Source organism: Grampus griseus (assembly GCF_964374135.1).
Source record: "Grampus griseus genome assembly, chromosome: 2".
Taxonomy (NCBI): domain Eukaryota; kingdom Metazoa; phylum Chordata; class Mammalia; order Artiodactyla; family Delphinidae; genus Grampus; species Grampus griseus.
Genome location: NC_139018.1, coordinates 167,004,281 through 167,025,151, shown reverse-complemented (window position 1 = coordinate 167,025,151; position 20,871 = coordinate 167,004,281). Strand labels below are relative to the sequence as shown.

At 45.3% G+C, this 20,871-nt stretch overlaps 1 protein-coding gene and 1 pseudogene across 2 annotated transcripts in view; both read right to left on the bottom strand.

The window, feature by feature from the left end:
- Positions 1 to 39: 39 nt before the first annotated feature.
- On the bottom strand, positions 40 to 6,451 carry LOC309819342 (cyclin-Y-like; annotated as a pseudogene). Its single transcript has 4 exons — positions 6,393 to 6,451; positions 5,526 to 5,748; positions 1,988 to 2,150; positions 40 to 72 (listed from the first exon to the last, which is right to left on the bottom strand). The product of its transcript is annotated as a cyclin-Y-like (transcript).
- A 9,540-nt stretch (positions 6,452 to 15,991) lies between these two features.
- GAD2 (glutamate decarboxylase 2) overlaps positions 15,992 to 20,871 on the bottom strand; it is a gene marked incomplete at both ends in the record, with an annotated part of 65,715 nt that continues 60,835 nt past the window's right edge. Inside the window, one exon of the mRNA XM_082649504.1 lies at positions 15,992 to 16,165. Within this exon, the coding sequence (XP_082505630.1) occupies positions 15,992 to 16,165 (174 nt within the window). The remainder of the gene's footprint in view (positions 16,166 to 20,871) is intronic.

The following is a 20,871-nucleotide window of genomic DNA, read 5'->3' as shown; positions in this document are numbered from 1 at the left end:
AAACGCGCCAGACAGAAATCACAGCTCAGAGAAAGGTCCTCAGTCGGGACAGGACTGGGTGACAGGAATCCCCTGGATGGAGGGGGCAGCGGAAAGGGGGTGCAGACGGACGTGTTTACATCAGGAACACGGTGCATCCCGTTCGGCCCTTTTCCAAGGAGCACTGAGCACTTTCTCTATTTAGGTTTTGCACGTCTCTGAGGTTCCTGGAGCTGCGGCAACAAATTGCCACAGGCTGGATGCCTTCCAACAGCAGAACTTGACTTTCTCACGGTTCTGGAGGCTGCAAGTCGGGAATCGAGGCGTTGGCCACGCTCGCTCCAGGCTCCAGGGAAGCCCCCTTCCTTGCCTCTCCCACTCCAGTCTCTGCTGTCACCGTGTGGTCCTGCCCCCAAGTCTCCGGTCTCCGTCTCCTTAGAAGGACACTGGTATTGGATTCCGGACCCACCCTAATCCAGTGCGACCTCATCTGCAAATACCCCCTCTCCAAACAGATCACACTCGCAGGTCTGAGACTGGAATAAATTTGCGGCGGGAAGAAGACCCAGACACTATAGCACTTTCTTGACAGGTTTTTCCCTGAGCAGGGGCACTGGGAGGGCTTGGAGCGCGGTGCTTAAACACAAGCTCTACGCTCTGGCTTCCAGGCTCTACAATCTCGTGAGTGTGCCCAGGGCAAGGCTGTTCTCCTCTCCAAACCTAAGCATTCTTGTCTGGGAATAATAATAACAGCTACCCCCTCAAACCACGGTGAAGATTACATGAGTTAACATATGCTAAAAAAGAAAGAAAGAAAAACGTATGCTAAGTGCTTAAGTTGCGCTGGGCACACTGTAAGGACAATGCTTGTGTTCTTCCCTTGCTTATACTTTGCTGCAATTTTGAATGGCACCTTTCCTCCATTATATTCTCTAATGGTTATTGCCAGTAACTCGGAAAACTATCAATTTAGGTATAGTGATCTCCTACATGCCATCTATTAGAACTCCTAGTAACCATTTTCCAGTTGCTTCTCCTAGATTTTCCTGGTAGTAATCACATTAGCTTCAAGATACTAAAAAATTACTCAAGTATGACATTAACTAAATGACTGTAGAGCCCCATGAACTGACATTCAAGAAGCACCTTCTACACATTCTCCTCTCCAGAGACAGGCTCAGAGACTCTGCCACATTCCCCAATCGTGATAAAGACATGTGTCTACTTTCTCGTCATGTCAGAACCATTGTCCAGACCAAAGCAATACAGCTTTACGAGGGCAGGGGCCACGGGTTTGAGTCCTGATCTATCCCCATTATGGGCGAAGCCTGGTAGATACAGGTGCTCGGTGTGTTGACTAACTTCATGAACAGATAATCTTCCATCAAAACGACTGACAGGACAGCCTTCCAGGCTGTCACACGGCGAGAACCCTGTCTCATGTGGTGCTGTGATGAAGATGCAGAAACTCTCACCTGTGATCCTTCCTGTCCCCATCCTTTCAGCCGTCAAAAGTCGGATGGGAAGAGCTAGGTGCAAGTGCAAAGCTGAGCTACACACAAGTATAACACACAAGAGTCACACAGCTTAACAGTGACGGCCCGAAACCCAGGCCAAGACCAATGGGTTTGGCCCCAGAACTAACAGGGCTGTGAAGAAAATACTTTGAAAAAATGAAAAATGAAAGCAGAATTAAACCTTTTTTGGATTCCCAATCATAGGGTCATCTGGTACCTTTTTCCTTACAAAAGTGCATGCTGGGAAACACTTTTTTGTGTGGGCTCACTTTTTTAAAACAGGAGTTTAAAACTTGTTTGATTTAAAAAAATAGAATCAATGCATATTAAATTAAAACTGATATTAAGAAAGTTATTAAAAATATGAGGCTGTACAAATGAAATCCAAGGCACCTCGTCATTATTTTACAACGACACGCAGCGGCGAGAACAACCTTGAAGGCACAGCTCCCTTGGCAGCAGAGCACCCGCGGAGCGCCGACGCCTCTTACCTCCAGCTTGTGGGCCCTCTCCCTGCTCAGGGCCTTCGAGGGGAAGCTCTGGTTGTTGGCTTCCGCCAGAGAACGAAGATCAGAATAATACTTGGCATAAACACTGGAGGGCACGTTGATGTTGAATTGGAGCAATTCGAGGAACTGTCGCTCCAGCTCGTTCCTGCAGAGAAAGACAGAAACGCACAACTCAGCCGCCGTCCCCACCCGCGGCCCCCTGGGCAGGCTGCTGGAGACAGCCAAGTCCACCAGGTCCAGTGCCCGGAAGGATGAGGCCTGATTAACTGGGATGATCACCAGAAAGGGCTTCAGGGCGACCCTGACACTGAGACTGAGCGCGTCTGTGCGCGCGCGCACACACACACACACACACACACACACACACACACACACGGCAAGCTCTGGCCTCACCTCTCCGCGTGAACCATCGGCTCAAACAGGGGGCAGAAGATGCAGTCGAGAGCTGTCAAGTGGAGTCCAGTGAGGGCGGACAGCAGCCTGGAAGGCAGGCCTCCCCAAGACCTGGAGGACCGCCCTTCCCGGGAGGAGACGGTGGGGACACGCTGACCGGCTTCCTCGGGACCACGGGAGGGGAGGCGGTTCCCCAGCCCCAGCGCACACCCATCAGCTGCAGGGCACGTGAGGACCCCCTGCTGGGCCCACCCGTCTGATCCGGCAGGTCTGGGCGGGCCCGAGAACGTGCATCCCTAACACTCCCGCGAGCTGCTTCTGGGCCTGCTCGCACGCTGAGAACCACTCGACGACAGCGCCCGGTCCATAAGGGAGCCAACCCACTTAGAGCTGGATGAAGACGACCCACGGCGGCCACAGTGCATCTGAAAACTTCCCCAGTCTGCAGGCCTACTTCTCGGTAGTTACTGCGGGGAGGAGGGGGGTGGAAGCGTGCTCGGCGACAGGTCTGTCTGGGAGCCCTGGTCCTGGGCCACCTCCCCGGGGAAGCACCCCGGGCTCACTTCTGTCCTTTATCACAGTCTCCCCGCCTTGTCTCCTCGGAGCCAGAAACCGTGACATTTGACGGTGCAGCCTGGCCCCAGCTCAGCACCTAACATGCGCTTAGCGCGCCATAATTCCTGTTACTGAAAGGAGCGGAGCAAGCTCAGCCTGGGCGGAGGGATCCAGGGAAGGCTTCCCGGAAGTGAGAGCTGACCTGAGCCCCGGAAGCGACCAGCTCCGGAGGGGAGGAGCCACGTGGGGGCGGGATGCTTCTGGCGGGGGGGCGGGGCAGCCCGTCTGCTTCCGGTCAGGGGCCCCATCCAGCCGTCCCAGCCCGTTTAGCGCTGCTATGACAACGGGGGCGGGAGCACTGAGGCGGCAGGGAGGCTGGGAGGTGAGCAGGGTGGCTGGTTCCCCGACGGAAGCTCCCAGGCAGATCAGAAGCGAGAAACCTCAGCAAGTCGTTATCGAAGGCCTGAGCGCCTCGAGGGAGCGACCACGACGTCGCATCCAGTCATTTAATCGATGCAGCTTCGAGAAAGAGGTAAAGCCCCAAATGTGTGTGTTGTGCTAAACTTTACACTTTTAATGACTTGTATTTATGCCTCCTTTACGTGAGACTTAAGAGGTCATCCTGTGAAATACTGGAACTCAGATAAGATTTTAACGAGGTGTGTCAAAAATACCGCTAAGGCAGAAGCGCTCTCTCCTGGACGACGTGGGAGCTGCCTGTGGACCGACTGCCGCCCTGTGGCCAAGAGGCGCCACTGCAGGTCCCATTCTCCAATGCCAGGAAGAAAACCTTGCTTTTAGTATAAACATTAAGAGAACTAGTCTGCCTCAAATGGTATCTAGACATCACTGTCTCTTGTTGAGGGTATAACTAGGATTAAAGTCAAGAGGAATCTGGTTTTGAACAAGGTGACGGTTTCCCAGGGTTCCTTAGGGACAAAACAGCCTTTCTGAATATTTGTTTTCTTGAATGTTTCTGTTTAAGTTTGGGGGGAATAAAGATTTTAGAGCTGCTGTGTTTTCAAACTAAGGCAAGATTTAGAAAATAAAAATAATCCCCCGAATTTGAATTTTCACATGGCAGCAGTACATCCTCCAGGGACATCAGACAGCTTGTTATGTGATAAACCATCAGAAAACTAACAGTGATGCAGAAAACGGGCTTGATGGATTTACAGCCCTCAAGGGGATAATTACGAAGAAATAAAGCTCTATAATAAATAAAGCTCTATAATAAATAAATTCAAGTCAATAAACAAAAAATATTTCAGAAACATTTTAGCTCAACGTTGTAAAGAAACCCAACTGAACTGATGCCATTTAGCAACTTGCAAATGGAGTAAAGAGAGTTGTTTTCATCACCTAATGGCCTGTCGGCTTTTCTAGAAAAATGGGCTCACTTTAAAGACCAGCCACCAAGCAGCAATCACACTTCTGGGCACAGACCCCAAAGAACAGAGAGCAGGGCCTCAGGGAGGTATCTGCACACCCGTGTTCATGTTCACGACAGTGTTACTCACAGCAGCTGAAAGGTGGAAGCAACCTACTTACTGTCTGGATGACAATTATCTTAGCAACTGTTTTCACTTTGAAATATAATCAAGAATTTTTTTATATTTTTATTTTATTTTTCTTACTATCAAAAACTTCCTATTTGTCTTACTTTTTATCATAAAGAATGACAGATGCAGGAAGGAGTCGTACAGGTCTGCAGCAGGAAAAGGCTCTGGCAAAAGACCCAAAAACACAAATAAGTGCTCCCAGGGCAGCATAAAAATAGGGTGCCCAGCGAACCAGCAACCAGAGGAAGCGGGGGCCAGGCTGAACAGGAGCCCGTAGTGGTCACTGAGTCCAGGAACTTGGATGTGGACGGGACACAGTGGAACCTGCTCTAGCTCAGAGCTTCCTCAAGGAAGCCAGACAAACAAGACCAGAAAAATATTAGCAAGAATCGTGTCAGAAAGGCCTGTAAACCGTAAGGAACTATAAGAAGTTCAACCTGATTAAGTGTTTCCAAAACAGCTCATTTCTCCCGAGAGGCTCTGACCCCGCCTCCTGTGCACCCAGCCCCCAGGATGCAGCTAAGTGTGAGCTTAGGATGGTGCCCTGAGAGAGGAGAACACGCAGCCTGACCAGGATGCACAGGGGGACCTCGGGGACAGAACGCTCATTTTAAGCAGGTGAACTTGCAAAATGTGACAAAAGCAGTTAAATTTCACCTTCTCTCTGAAACTGAACAGAAACAGGTAACATTTTAGCCCATCTGCTGCCTGTCATCGGTTTGCAGTGTGTACAGAGCTGGGATGAACCTCACCGCAGACGGAGAGCAGGAACGTAAAGGAAGGTTCGCCTAGAATACAGTTTCAGTGACCAGTTTCACAAACCAGAAGGTGTCACCAGTACCTGTTCGGGACCCACAGGATGAGAAATATGGGTTCTTGCAAATCCTATCCGCAACCGTGTCCTTTCTCAGCCAGCACACAACAGACGTGCAGTCACATTCACTCACTCCACGCTGTGCACGTCCACAAAGGGTCGGGTTTCCTCTGCAGAGGCCCCCGGCCACACTCACATGTCCTCCCCCGTGATGTCCTTCAGAATCTGGCAGTGGTCCATGTTCCACTACTGCCTGGTTGTCCCACGCCTTGGAGGCCAGCAGGATGGCCCCCAGAACAATCCGCTCCCAGTTGGCCGGACAGATGTCAGTCTCTGCGTACGTTAGAAGCCTTTCGAGGTACACCTGGAAGGCACGAGCACGCCAGCGCCCGGTGCCCTGCCTTGTTCCTGCTGCACCCCTGCCAGCACACGCAAACCAGCTCCCAGCTGTTCACCGCACTCCCCAGCTCAGCTTTAAACAGGCGCTGACAGCCTGATCACACTTATTTTAAGAAGTCAAAGGCCTCAACGAGTCTGAGGCAAAATGGGCTGAGAGGCACACCCCGTAACTGGACGTGTGGATGAGGCCGGGCCTTAGGACTCCGGGGCAGGAACGTGTTCTAGGAGCCGCGGGTTAATTTCTCACTCTACCAACTGTGACATCAACATGCATTCGACAAACCGCCAACGAGCCAACAAGGAGAACAAAGTGTGTGAAGGGAAGAAACCGAGTTTTTCCATCTGTAGTTGTTTCTAAATAAAATTTTTATTTTTGAGGTAATTTTAGATTTATAGGCAGTGTTGATAAACCTATTGTTTTCATCATTATGGTAAAATACACATAAGATTTACCACTTAACCATTTCTAGTGTCTAGTTCTGTGGCATTAAGAACAGTCGCCGTGCTGTGAAATCACCACCATCCATCTCTATTTGTAGAACTTTTTCATCTTCCCAAATTGAAATTCCGTACCTGTTACAACTCCCCAGTTCCCCTCCCCCAGCCCCTGGCACCCACCTTTCTACTTTCCGCCTCCTGGCTATGACTACTCTAGGTACCTTACATGGGTGGAATCACAGCGTATTTGTCCTTTTGCGATTGGCTTCTTTCACTGAGCATCATGTTCCACGTTGTAGCATGTGTCAACATTTCCTTCCTTTTCAAGGCTGAATAATGATCCGTCGTAGGTACAAACCACATTTTGTTTATCCATCACCCACTGATGGACATTTGAGGGGTTTCCTCTTCCGGCTACTGTGAATAATGTTGCTGTGAACGCTGATGTACAAGCATCTGTTCGAGCCTCTGCTTTTGATTCTTTCAGGTATACACCCAGAAGTGGAACTGCTGGATCATATCATAATCAATGTTTAATTTTTTGAAGAACCACCATACTATCTTCCACAGCAGCTGAACCATTTACATCCCCACCAGCAATGCACAAGGGTTACAATGTTTCCACATCCTTGCCAACACTTGTTGTTTTCTGGGGTTTTAAAAAAAATTATTGTCATCCTAAAGGGTGTGAAGTGGTTTTGTTTTTCTTTTCTTTTTTTTTTTTTTGCGGTACGCGGGCCTCTCACTGTTGTGGCCTCTCCCTTTGCGGAGCACAGGCTCCGGACGTGCAGGCTCAGCGGCCATGGCTCACGGGCCCAGCCGCTCCACGGCATGTGGGATCTTCCCGGACCGGGGCACGAACCCGCGTCCCCCGCATCGGTAGGCAGACCCTCAACCACTGCGCCACCAGGGAAGCCCTGCTACTTGCTTTTTGAGGCACTAGAAAGTCTTTAGTGGCCTGGGGAGACCAAGTCACTCTTCCTTCTCGTGGTGTGCTGCCAATGATTCATTCTCCTTGTATAAATGGCAGCTGGGAGGGCTTGGGGATGTAAGCATGTTAGCCATTCCAGTGAAGCCAAAGCTGATGCCCATGTCAGTGGCTGTAACTCTGCTGGGTGCCTGTCTGAGGCAAGGATGCTCCCTGGGGAAACGGGTTCAAATAGCTACTGGATGATTCATCCCCACTGAGATAACTTACTTCCTCTTGTTCTTCCTTTCTCCTCAGCTACCCTGCCCAGTCCTCCTGGGTCTCTTTTCTCTGCAAAAGGGAAGGCTGAGTCTGGCCGAGGCCGCCTCAGTCCCTAGGCTGCGGTCCACAGGGATGAATCACAGAATGGCTTTCTACAGGGAGACGTGCTGCCACGTCCGCTCTGTGTTCAGGATGATCTTCTCTAGGTGAGTGAAGTAGGATGAAGGGCTTGCCTAGGAAGCCTGGTCCTTACAGGCAGCAGGCCAGAATCACAATATATCAAACACATACTGAACATTCACTGTGTTCCAGGCACAGGTTCTCTTCTCAGCTGAATCTTCACTATCATCCTAGGCGGTAAGTGCTAGTCTTGTCCTCACTTTACAGAGGGAACTGAGGTTCAGAGATATTAAGTGATTTGCTCAGGGTCACAGAGCTAATCAGTAACAGCGCTGGCATCTGAGGCCAGGCAATGTCTCCAGCAGCTGCCTTGCTGGAGGAATGAAAATGTGAGTACACAGATCCCATCTCTCCTGGCAGTAGCCTAGGTTCCCTGGCCATCACAAACCCAGCCCTTTAGGCCACCTCCTTCCTGAAATTACAGTACTCACAAGCACTCGTAACACCTACGAAATCAAGTCTGTGTTTATTTGGCCATGGCAGTCTCTGGGAAGGAAGCTAATGAGACTCAGTGTCTCAGTAGATGTCAAGGACAGGAAGAAATTTTCCTGGGACCCCTCTGCTTCTGCAATGAACACCTATGGTGGTCTATCGTAAACGCTGGGCAGGTAATTTCAATGCTGCTTGGGTTACCATGGGAATTGGAATCTCTTTACTATTACAGATGCAAAAAATATCAGGGGAGGTATGGGAATGGGGACATCTTCAAAAATCTCATCTACATTGGGGTAATATTGTTTTTACAGTCAAAACAAATCTCTTTCCTCATTTAGTCTTAAAATACTCACATATACCCATGATGTAGATATGTGTTAATTGCAGCTCATGGAAGGCCAGAAGAAAAAAAAAAACCCTCTCTCATGTCCTTTTGGTATGAAGAGATTAAAACAATAATAGCGGCTTAGGGACTTCCTGGTGGTCCAGTGGTTGACACTCCACGCTCCCAATTTAGGGGGTGTGGGTTGAATCCCTGGTTGGGGAACTGAGATCCCACATGCCGTGTGGCACAGCCTAAAATAATAACAATAGTAGTAGTAGTAGTAGTAATAATAATGATGATAATAGCAGCTTCATTTCTCTCTCCTACTCATCTCCCTACGTATCCCCTACTGCAAACTTCCTCTAAGAATTAACTGGGAAGGTAAGAATAAAGAAAATAACTGAGTTTATTAAATCATTTCTAATCAGAGTTTTCTTCAAATAAACAAGGACAGATGTTAAGCCAGGTGCTTTTTTCCTCAATGGACATTTTGATATATGTTGCTGAGAATTGTCAGTTTCCATGCGGTGGCAAATGGTGTCAGATTTGTACATCTGCTTGAATCATGGACCAGGAAACACTATGTGAGGTACAAAAAGAACTGCCATTCTAATCACTGGAGCCTGGGTAACATCAAGATCGTGAAAGAGCCTGTAACTCACTCTCCTCTGAAGCCAACAGAGTGAAATGAAGAGATGCTTTTGATAGTTCAGGGTCACAACTTCTCCTCCATCTATCAAAGGCTAATTTTGAAGGTTCTTGTTTATTTGGAACATCATGAAAGATCTTAGGTTCTAATATCTTTAAGGGGTTCCCTGGGTGAAGTGCAATAAAATGCAAGCAACCACGTACGAGGAGTCTAATGCCAAGAGATGTTGGGATGTGTGTGGCTTTGAAAATGAAAATATTATTGGGGCATCAGTAGCTTCTCACAATATGTAGACTACATCACTAGCCATAGTCTTTCAAAGCTTTCAGTCTAGCTTACAAATCTTCCAGTCAATTTAAATAACATTTATTAAAAGCTAAGTGTCATGAGATGGAGTTTGGGGGTGGGGAGAATTGGAAAGATTTCATGGCATTAGTGGTTCTCAGATTTGTGGTTTATAGGAAAAATGCAGTTAGCAGAGTTGTTAAGTCTTCCTCTTGCCAAATAAGATATCACTGCTATCATTTTAGAAATGATAGGGCATTGATGAATGACAGCAACAATGAAAGGCGTCAAGGGCATAATCTGAGATGAGAGACTGGCTTCCGCTGTACGAAACCCCTTCCTCATCGTGAACTTCTTATTCTGCTCCAAACTAGAGACATCTTCCATCTCCCTGGGTCCTCGGGCCAGAGTTTGCAAAACTTTGAATGGACGATCTTTCAGAGTCTCTGCAGGTCTCTAAGCCTGTGATCAGAAGACCTGTCTTTGCCCTCAAAGTGAAACAGAAAGACTAGATTCACAGATGAGAAATGGCTGGAGAACAGTTTCAAGGCAACAGGGATGCCAGTGAGTGGCAGGTGACACAGATGAAACCCTTAGAATCGCGGTGTATTTACTTGGGGGCCCGTGAGGGAGGCTTTGGGGGCAAGGTGAAACCGAGTCAGGGCTTTTCAGGGATAGTATTTTCTTCTAATGAAAATGGGAGCAGCTCCCTTGGATTGGGCTTCTGAGAGTGGACTAGGCGAGCCCAGCTGTGAGACAGGGCCATAGCACCCTCAGGAAGGAGCAGGCCAGATCTGGGGTGACCCGATATATTCTGATATATTCACTTCCTTGGCCTTTGGTCTATCTCTACACCCTCTCAGCCTCCCACGTCAAAAGTTTTATCCCATCTTTGCTTTCACATGCAATCCTCTGCTCTCTCTATGGCAGAAAATAGTCCATTTGTAGTTATTTTGTCCTTTTAGAGTAATTTTTATTTGACATTTTCCTGGGACATCGCTAGTGTACCAATCCCTTGGGGGCTGGAAGAACAGGTTGCAGAATGAATGGCAAGCTGAAAAGGTGGTGACAGGAGCACAGAGTTACTCCCTAGGGCCTCCCAGCCTCCCCGCCCTGGCCTTTCCTCCATTTCATGGTGGAATTCAGCAGGTATGCCTGTTAGCCAACCAAGTATTCACAAGATGCTTTTGTAGCACCACTATTGGTGTTGAAGGGACTCGGCCCCTCCAGTTCTCCTTAAACTTGAACACTGAGCTGGTGTTTGCTTTTGTTTTGTGTCAATAACCGAAATAAATTAGAATTTTATTGTTGGACCACCAAGTCCATTAAATTATAATGGATGTGTGTGTGTGTGTGTATGTGTGTGTGCACACACTTCGATCTGTGTGGTTATATGTGTGTATGTGGGTGTGTATATGTCTTATATTAGATACATGATGTGTATATAAGTGCTGTTTGTGCTATGAATTCAGTTTGACTTTAGATAATGGCTATACTTCTCTGAGCTTCCTTTGTCCCACTCATAAAATAAAGGCGCTGGATTAATATATGAAAACATCTGGCACATGGTAGCCTGTCAGTAAAGGTTAGCTGAATTAATGAATGCATCTAAGGACCCTTCCAGGTTTATAAACCTGTCATCTTAAACCACCTTCCACCTACATCTTTCCTTTGGCGATCAAGTGGTCCCACCTCATTTCTCAGCTGAGGAAATGGGCTTGGCGGAGAACAGGTCCCACACCAGGGGCAGAGCCGGTGACGGGATGGATGGAGTGCCTTCCACCTGTAGGAGAGCACCAGAGATCGGAGAGTCTTGTCAGGGCATGTGTGTGGTTAGAGGGCGGCCAGGAAGGAAGGGTGATGACACAGAAGCATAAGAAACAGACTTTGCTTATGATCAACATTGGGCAAGCAGAGGAAAATGCAGGAGAGGACGTTTCCAGCCTCAACCTGTTACGTACGAATACTGCTGCCCAAGAGAAAGTAGGGAATTCAGAGGTCGCTGAGCACCGAAGGAGACAGCAAGAGCTGGTTTACAGAATTCACGTACAATTACCAGCGTTAGTACAATAACGAGATTTGTTGCACGCTATTGGGTACAAAGCACCACACAAACTGCTAACATTTTATTTAAGCCGCACAAGAATCTGTGAAGATTACTGTTATAACAACGTCCGTGAAGATGCGAGGAGTTTCGGGAGATTCTTCCCAGCCTGAGGGAACAATGGAAACCAAGGCACGAATGTCGAGGTGTTCCCTCTATATTTGGCTGGTGTCCACCAGTTCCCCTATAAGCAATATTGAAAATTTCCAGAAACTTCATCTCTTATGCCCTCCCCCTCCCCTCCATTTGTCTGCTTGAAGTATCAATACTATCTCTTCACTCCAGAATAATACCTTTAAGGGCATCTCAAGCCCATAGGGCAGCCTGGACCTGATAAGGCAAATCAGGATACATTCCACCAGTTAAATCCTCGTGACGTTATAGCTTTTAACCTGCCTGCATTTCTTAACCTCTAAAAGCACGGGAGGAAAGCCCCCAGACACGTGATACCTCCCAGAATCACAACCCAAAGAGGTCCAGCAATAACCTCGACACAATGGAAGATACACAACAGCCCACGCATAGCCCGCACGTACGTTATACGGTGTTGCATTGAGCACTGGCGTTGCGTACAGTTAGGTCCCAGCTGTCCTGAAATTCATGGGGGCCTCATTGGGCTTCCTGGGCACAGGCCATGGTCCATGGGTTTTGCTTTAGATCTGAGAATCCAGGCAATGAGATATTTGATATCATTATGGCATTACTATTATCATTTTAGTTGGGATCATTGTATTGAGGACTTGTTAAAAAGGATTCTTTATCTTTTACGGATTCACATGAAAATTATTTGGTGTTGGGAGGACACGATTGGGGGGAAGGATGGATGAAACAAGATTCAGGCTCCGAATTAGTGACTTTTGAAGCTGGGTGAAGCCTTCATGGGAGGTTATTATACTTATTTTTCCCACTTCTGTGTGTACGTGAAATTTCCCATAATACATACATTTTTTGTTAAAGACTGGGTCTGACTGAAGGAGAAATCAGAGTGGTCAAGCAATATCCTGCAGAAGCGACTGGGGGAGTAAGAGATTTTTTCCCAGCAGAGATGCTCTGAGTCTGTGACAAGTGAAGGGCCTTTGATATAGGCAATTCCCTAGAAATGAGCCCCTCACACGGCCTGCAAAGCCGGAAATACACATCCAGAGCCTGAGATACGTCCACGTTTACACATTTATTTGGATTTAGAGAAACAACACATAAAATACTTTGATCATACACAAGTTTATATTTGGTAAGAAGAACAGGTTGCCATGTGTTTATAGTTTTTATTGATTTCTGTCCTTAACGGAGCGATGCTGGGGAGATGTCAATGTCCTTTGGAAACACTGACTGGGGACAGGACTTTGGCACAGGTAACTAATCAATACACAGCATTTGCACTTAGCATTTGAAGACAGGAGGGCACGTGCAAGATGATACCCGCTGTTAGGTTCCTGGGTTCCTTGTCCTGCTGCTATATTTACACCCGTGCTTTCTTGGTCCATATTCTGAGGAGTAGCACCTCCTCCCAATCTTAGCAGGGACAGCGCCTGCAACGTTGGCTGTTTGTGACCCTCCATACTGGTTTCCTCTGTTCTTGGAGACACTGAAGTAGCATCCTCCTTGCATTTTGTGAAATCCCACAGTTCTCAAAGGAGATTTCTCAGCAGCGAGCGGAGCCGAGGGTATTCCCTGTGAGAGCTGAGGTGCAGGGCACACCGTTTAGCAGAGAGAGGGCGGGTGAGAGGGTTATGGGCACAGATGCGAACGTGGTTCTCAGAAAATCAGTACGGCTACCACACAGGAAAAGACACATCAATAATATATTGTACAAGCTTTTACAGCAAAACATGTTGATTTGCAACACTGTAAGTTCAGATCTAAAGTGCACAACCCCATCTGAGGTGACGAGACAGTACTAGCAGTATAATAAAGGCAACACAGTTACACACACAACTGATTTCCTTTTCTTTCCTCACGTCCTTGAGACAGTTCAGGAAGTCAGTACCATTTATGTGTCTCCGATGGAGACATACCACACTTTTTTTTCCAAGTATTTAAAAATAATAAACACAATGTTGCTATCTGAATGAAAATGGCCATGTCAATTGTGATTAAAGCTAAAGCCAAACTCTTCTAATATTTGTAAAGAATGGTCCCACATAAAGGCCTCTGGCACTGGGAATTTGGCTAAAGTTCAAAACAATCTCCCTTCCTTCCGTCCTTCCTTCCTTCCTTCTGTCCTTCCTTCCTTCTTTCCTCCCTCCCTTTCTCTTGAGTAGATTACAAACTTACTTTAAAGAATATTTATTAAGCTACCGGGACTTATCAGGCTTTTATTTACCTCCTTCCCTGGGTTATGGCTGGTAGCTTTTCACTGCATAGGATTGATGAAGGCTCCCAGCAAACTTGGGGACGAACCTGGAAGGGGCAGGGGGTCGGGGAAACAAGCTCTTGGTAAAAACTCTTTTGCTGGAACTTCAAACACAGGCACAAATGTTCCTCCTTTAAGTTCTGTCATACCATCAAGTGAAAAAGCAGCCGCTTCTGATAGAGAATCTATAACCCTAGATAGAAGCATCCTGGAGTAGAGAGGGATCTGTCCAGATCAGGGCACTGGGCTTCACCGTCTCCTCCAAGCAGGATGGCGGGTTTGATAATTAGTGTCTCTGCCTCTGAGATGGGGTCTGTGGCCTGAGGCTCACAATAGGTGGGCAGTTGTGTGCTTATTCTCAACAGCTAATTTCTAGAAAGGAAAGGAATGCTTGGTCATTAGACCCAGCCTAGAATAGGAGCCTTGTTCCTTCATGAAATTCTGGGGCACAGATAAAGCGTTTTCTTCTAATAGTCATAGAGAATCCATTTGCTTCCTAGACAGAGAGGGCCCAAAGCCATGTTCATCTCAAATATCAACGTTTTCATATATAACCTGGGAGAGAGAACGTAGGGGCAAGCTCAGGAAGCTTTCAGGTGGTTGGATCCCGTGGTCATATTAGAGGCCTTTTCTCTTTGACGAAGGATGGGGTCCTCTTTCCTCCCTCATACACCTACCGTCTTCCTGACCACTGCTCTGACTGGGGCACACAGAAAGGATGAATGTCCCTAAATGTGCGTCCACAGTCTGCACATATGGGTCCACTACCTCTCTGACTCCGACAGTCTGTGCCCCATAAATATCTGTGGGAGCTCTCGTTAGCTCATGTCCCTCCATCAGGTTTGCAGGGGCAGAAGGATGCTTTTAAAATATTATTTTGAATTCTAAGGAGCATATGATCTCTACATAGTCTGGTCACTTTGGGTCTTGATGGGAGACAGATGATAAAAGAAGGTCTTAAGAGGCTGTCTCCAAATTCTAGGTGAGGAGCTCATTTCCTGAGAGGAAAATAACCACTAATGGAGTAGAAATTAATTATTGGGAATCCCAGTCACGGGGAGCTTAGCAGGAGAGACTTTTGTGGGTCGGAATGGGGAGTGAATGGGAAAGAGCAATGACCCGGGAGGGGAACGACTCCTTCCTGGGCAGGGACACTGTGGCATCCAGGATGACATCATTATTCTCACACAGAGATCTAAGGCCAAGTTTAATTTTCTGGGCTCACCACATCTGGAGTGTGTTTCATTCCTCTGCTCGGGCTGATTGGATTTTATTTTTATTTTCTCTAGTGAATCCAAATGACTTAATAAAAGAATACTGTTTGGGAAGATATCTCAAGAACCAGCATCAACCTTCTGTTCTAAACAGGCTGAACTGGAAAGCAGAATAGAGACGATGACCCTAATTTAGTCTAAGATGAAGCATGGCTGTCATGCCTACTGAGCGGGTCTACTAAGATCCAATGGATGGAAAACTTAAATGGGAAGTAAGTCTTACTGTCGAGCTAACCAATCATTTTAAAGAACTTGCAGTATCCTTTTGTGTCTGTTTTGTAATACTAACTTTAGAGATGTGATAAGCCATAAAATGAACAGAAAGAAGGCATCATACCTTTTAAGAATTTTGTGGGCCTGTGTTTCAAAATAACTTTGCTAAGTGTTTTATTGTGCCTCCATTAAAAGAAAGAGAAAAAAAAATCTGGCTTAGTTTTTAATATCTGCCCCTGCAGTTTGTATAACCCATATAAAATAAAAATCTATATGTTACAAAATAGGATTTCTTTTTAATATATATATTTTCCTTTTGTAAAATTATATGTATTTAAATATTTGAAATGTTGCTATAGGTAAATTAGAATTTTTTTTTCTAATACTATGAAAAAGGCAAGAGTTTTTTTATTGTCAGCATACATTTTATATTTACTTTATCCTTTTCACTGCACCCCAGAGAACCTTTTATGATTCAGGGGCAATTTGGCACTATTCAACCCTACTACTCTGAAGTGAAAATAAAGTTTGATTTGCACACTATATTAAAAGTAAGGGAGGTATTTGTAACAATTTTAAGCTTTTCCTTAGTGATTAGAACACAGCCTTTTGTCACTAATTATTAGAGAGGTATTCTAAACTTAAGAAAGGATTTTTAAAAGGAGCAATGTTTGTTTTTGATTTTTAAACTGTACTCTACTTTGACACCACAATACAGAAATAGATTTACTTTGGAACAAACTACAAGTACATTTACACAGTGTGTGACAACTTAATTGTCTACCTAGAGAATTGAAACAGCTTAGTGAGCTAGGTTATTATAAATCTTGTCCAAGGCGTTCTATTTCTTCAATCAGGAAGTCAATGTCTTGGTGAGTTGCTGCGGGGTTTGAGATGACCACGCGGAAGAAATTGACCTTGTCTCCCAAGGGCTGGTAGCTCACCATTGTGGTCCCATACTCCATCATTCTGGCTTTAATCACTGGAGCCACCTGCGGAAGAGACCAGACCACGACGGTGACTGTTTCTCCCGGGGACTCTTCCTTTCATGAAAGAACCCAATACCAAGTAGCACTTTTAGTTTTTAACTGAACAATCAGAACCATATTTGTCATCCCTTGAAGGAACTGCCTCTCACTTTTCTTGGGATCAGAGGGCTGGAGCAGTGTAACCTTCAAGATCTCGAAGGTGCTAAAAGGAATAATCAGTGGTAGGCTATCATCAGGAGCTTGAAATCTTTTTTTTGTTTGTTTGTTTGCGGTACGCGGGCCTCTCACTGTTGTGGCCTCTCCCATTGTGGAGCACAGGCTCTGGACGCACAGGCTCAGCGGCAATAGCTCACGGGCCCAGCGGCTCCGCGGCATGTGGGATCTTCCCAGACCGGGGCACGAACTCGTGTCCCCTGAATCGGCAGGCAGACTCTCAACCACTGCGCCACCAGGTAAGCCCTAGTTTTTTTTGTTTTTTTTTGTTTCTTAGGAGCTTGACATCTTGACTTTCTACTTAGTGTTTTGGGAGACCAAGAAGAATCTGATGTTGGTTCCAAGGCTAAAGAACTTAGCAATACAACATTTGGGGGATGGGTTTTTTTCCCCTTCATTGGAAGTAATACATGGTTCACAGACTTCACATGGTTCATCTTACCAAGATGTAAGGCTCACTATCAAGTGATGTGTGAAAATAAGCAGACTTTTGAGATCCTAACGCTATTTTCCTTCTTGAGACCGTAAAGCTTCCTAGTTTCTTTTTATTCTCCTTTTGCATTAACTCAGTTTATAAAATGTTTTGAAATATATTACCTAATAATCATGAAGAATCAGCTGAGGCAAAAAGCTGAACCCACAAGGATTTAACATTACAGAATCAGATCACAGACACGATTTTACCACATTTATGCCAGATGGATGGTTACAGCCCTTGGTCCTCTATTGTATATGAATTTAAGCTCAAACTCCAGTCCAGCACAAATGCCTTTTGTCACCAGCTCTGAGGACTCATCCAGTGCCCACCCAAATGAATCTGCAGCTCTGACAAGACCTCCTTATTCAATAGCCCTTGGATGTACCACACATATTTTTACCCCTTCACACCGATCCTCAGTCTCACCATGTCACACTTGTTCTATTTGCTTAGAACTCCTTTTCACTTCCAGTTTGTATCCTATGCAGATTCCAAGGCTCCACCACAGTCCTACACCCACTAGGAAGACTTTCCTGACTTCTGCAGTCCATTAGCGTATTTTCTCTAAGTTGTAAGTACAAGATCCTTATCCATAGATTCTGTCTATATTCTAATGTCCTATCATCCCCTCAGTTATAAGAAAATACACTTCATCTTTGTACTTCAACTGTAAGCTCCTGGAAGGCAGGGACAGTGTCCTTCACTTCTTTTATCAGGACAGCACTGTGTGCACATGGAGGGCTCCCTGAGTCCTTATTGACTATAAAAAGTGGCATAAGAGGAAGAGCTCCTAGGATGAGGCGTACATTTTAAATTATGTCCAACTGTATGCAGCATCTGTCCACATATTTCACCACTGGAGTTTGTAAATATAACATTGATCTTCTAGGTTCGTTGCTGCAAATACCTAACCAGGAATGTAGATGTGAGGGAAGCTTTAGACTTATGTTAGATATTCATAGTCAGCAACTCAGTTCAATATGGGAACTATGCCTTCTATCACAGTTGTATTCATTTTAAATGAAGGATAGATTCAAATAGAATGGTGTTATAAACATGTGACTTTTGAATATCAACACTTAGATAATCATTGGTTTGCAATGAGGTTTTAATCCTCAAAGTACTCAGTGTGAAAAATCAACATGGTTCCCCATCAGGACCAATTATTTGTTAGTTATGAAAGCCAAAGCCAAAGCCAGACTTGACCTTCATGTTCACTTCACCTTCACTTCACATCCTGAACCTAATTTCCTCTCCTAAAAATGAATGTGGATGATGATTCCAACATTGAGGTTTTCTGATTCTAGATGAACACATTCTTACATCCCCTTCTGCTCCTTCCTTATTCCACAAGGAGGTAATGTAAGGAGGAATGTTCCTGTTGGGTTGATCCTCTTTCACCCAAAGGATTAACGATGTATGCAGGGCATCAGGCTCATGCCGGGGAATAAATATAAAAAAGAATTTAAATATTTCAAGACTGGGATTAAGTTCTGAAAACGGATCTACTAGAATAATGTAGCCTAAGGACATGAAATGTATCACTTTGTGCTGTGAGGCGTGGCAAGTCAGTGTGTTCCTGGGAAGAGAAATCCCAGATTAGAAAAAGAATTCCAAATCCATGCGTCTGCAGGAATTTAAGGAAAAAGATCACATAACTGTTCCTTAGTTTTATTTGTGCAATAAATCATGCTTGCTCTTTAGCACTGACAAAACAGTGATAATGCTTTACTCAGTGAAGTAAATTCTGATTGCGTTTTCATAGGCAGTCCAAGTAAGAATACACAGGAATGGGATTAATTATTAAGGACATTCAACACCAATTTTTGAAATAAATGCAGATCAGAAGTCAAAAGACTGACGGTAACAGCCATCATCCCAAACAGGTTTTGGCAGAAAGTAAGATTGAACCCCCCCACCCCCCCCCCAGTTCCTAAAGCTAGCTGGGTTGGCAGAAATCACAGCCATCTAAATACATATGGCTTCTGGTTGCTTCCAGAAAATGCTGCCGAACTCAAATTAGCAGGAACACGGAACATCTACTTCACTGCACGATCACTAACTACAAGTTAAGAAGGAAAATGAGAATCTGACTTTTCTGACGAGCATACAGCATTTTAATATTTTTCTAGACTCTTTTTTGGGGGTCACATTCTTGGTTTTGCTGAATAAAGGAAGTCAGTTAGGAAAGAAGGGGCTGCCTGTTGAAGAATTCACTGAAGGCTCAATCAACAAGAGCTCTTTGGGGGTGCCTTAAGAGTTTTAGGGTACCATTGTATCCTTTGTGCCATTAGCTTTTTCAGTCCTTTAGAAAATAATAACCAGGGAACTCTTCCATAATTTAAATCCACATTTGTTTCCTCCAAAGAGGGCTCAGATTAAAGCATCATGAAATAATCTCACAAAGACATCACAGAAATGTATTTCTCACTATGTGTTACAAAACCTTTTTGTTTTTACATCGTGGAAGGCTGAGAGAAATTTTGAAAAATCAAAAAGCAGAATAACCATAAATAAGATATTTGAAAACACTAAAGTCTCACCAATTAAATTTCCCATTACATTTAATAACATAGGCTTTAAAAAAGTCACTTTATATATGAGGCCAATCTACTTCTTTACCAATGTACTTTTTTTTTTTTTTTGTTTTTTTTTTTTGGCCGTACGCGGGCCTCTCACTGCTGTGGCCTCTCCCGCTGCAGAGCACAGGCTCCGGACACGCAGGCTCAGCGGCCATGGCTCACGGGCCCAGCCGCTCCGCGGCATGTGGGATCTTCCCGGACCGGGGCACGAACCCGTGTCCCCTGCATCGGCAGGCGGACTCTCATCCACTGCGCCACCAGGGAAGCCCTACCAATGTACTTTTTGTAATACTTTCTATAAACTTTTATTATTGTTTATTAGTATTTTTTATTGAGGTATAGTTGATTTATAATATATGTTTCAGTGATTCACAATTTTTAAAGGTTATACTCCATTTATAGTTATTATAAAATATCGGCTCTATTCCCTGTGCTGTACAATATATCCTTGTAGCTTATTATTTTATACATAGTAGTTAGTACTTCTTTACTTCCCTACCCCTATCTTGTCTCTCCTTACCAATGTACTTTTAAATCCACTGTTGACCTTCTGAAAGGCCATCAGTCAGTATAGGACTATAAAATCTGATAGAAGAGATGCAGATAATGATCAAATATAATAAAAATTAAAATTCAAGAAGATGATGAAGAAGAAAAAGAACCAGAAATACAAGAGGTGACCAACACAGTAAGTCCCCTACATACGAACGAGTGCTATTCCGAGACCACATTTGTAAGTCCAATTTGTTCGTAAGTCCAGCAAGGTTAGCCTAGGTACCCAACTAACACAATCAGCTATATAGTACTGTACTGTAATAGGTTTATAACAATTTTCATACAAATAATACATAAAAAACAAACACAAAAAATAAAGAAAACATGTTTAATCTTACAGTACAGTACCTTGAAAAGTATAGTAGTACCGTACGACAGCTGGCATACAGGGGCTGGCACTGAGTGAACAGGCAAGAAGAGTTACTGACTGGAGGAGGGAGAGGAGGTGGGAGATGGTAGAGCTGAAGGATCGTTAGCAATAGGAGACGGAGGGCAAGCTGCAATTTCACTCACACCCGACGATGGAATGCACGTTCACATCTTTGAAAGTTCACAACTTGAAGGTTCGTGTGTAGGGGACTTACTGTATGCCGCCTGGGACTCTTGTCTGACGAACACCTGCAGGACATCTCCTTGCCTCCTGCCTTGGTCTAATGCGTTTGTATGTGGTCCCGTCCCCATGGTGGTCCTGTCCCCATGGTGCCCCTGGCCTTCTGTGTCCACTTTGCCTCAGTGGCAGTGGGCCATCTGCACACTCACAGTCCTGACTGGAGCAGAAAATGCACCAACCAGATTCTCGTCTTTCCCTCCCTCATGAAGCTGTGGCTGGGCTCGTTTTAGTGATAACCATTTGTTACATATATATCTGTCTTCAAGCCAAA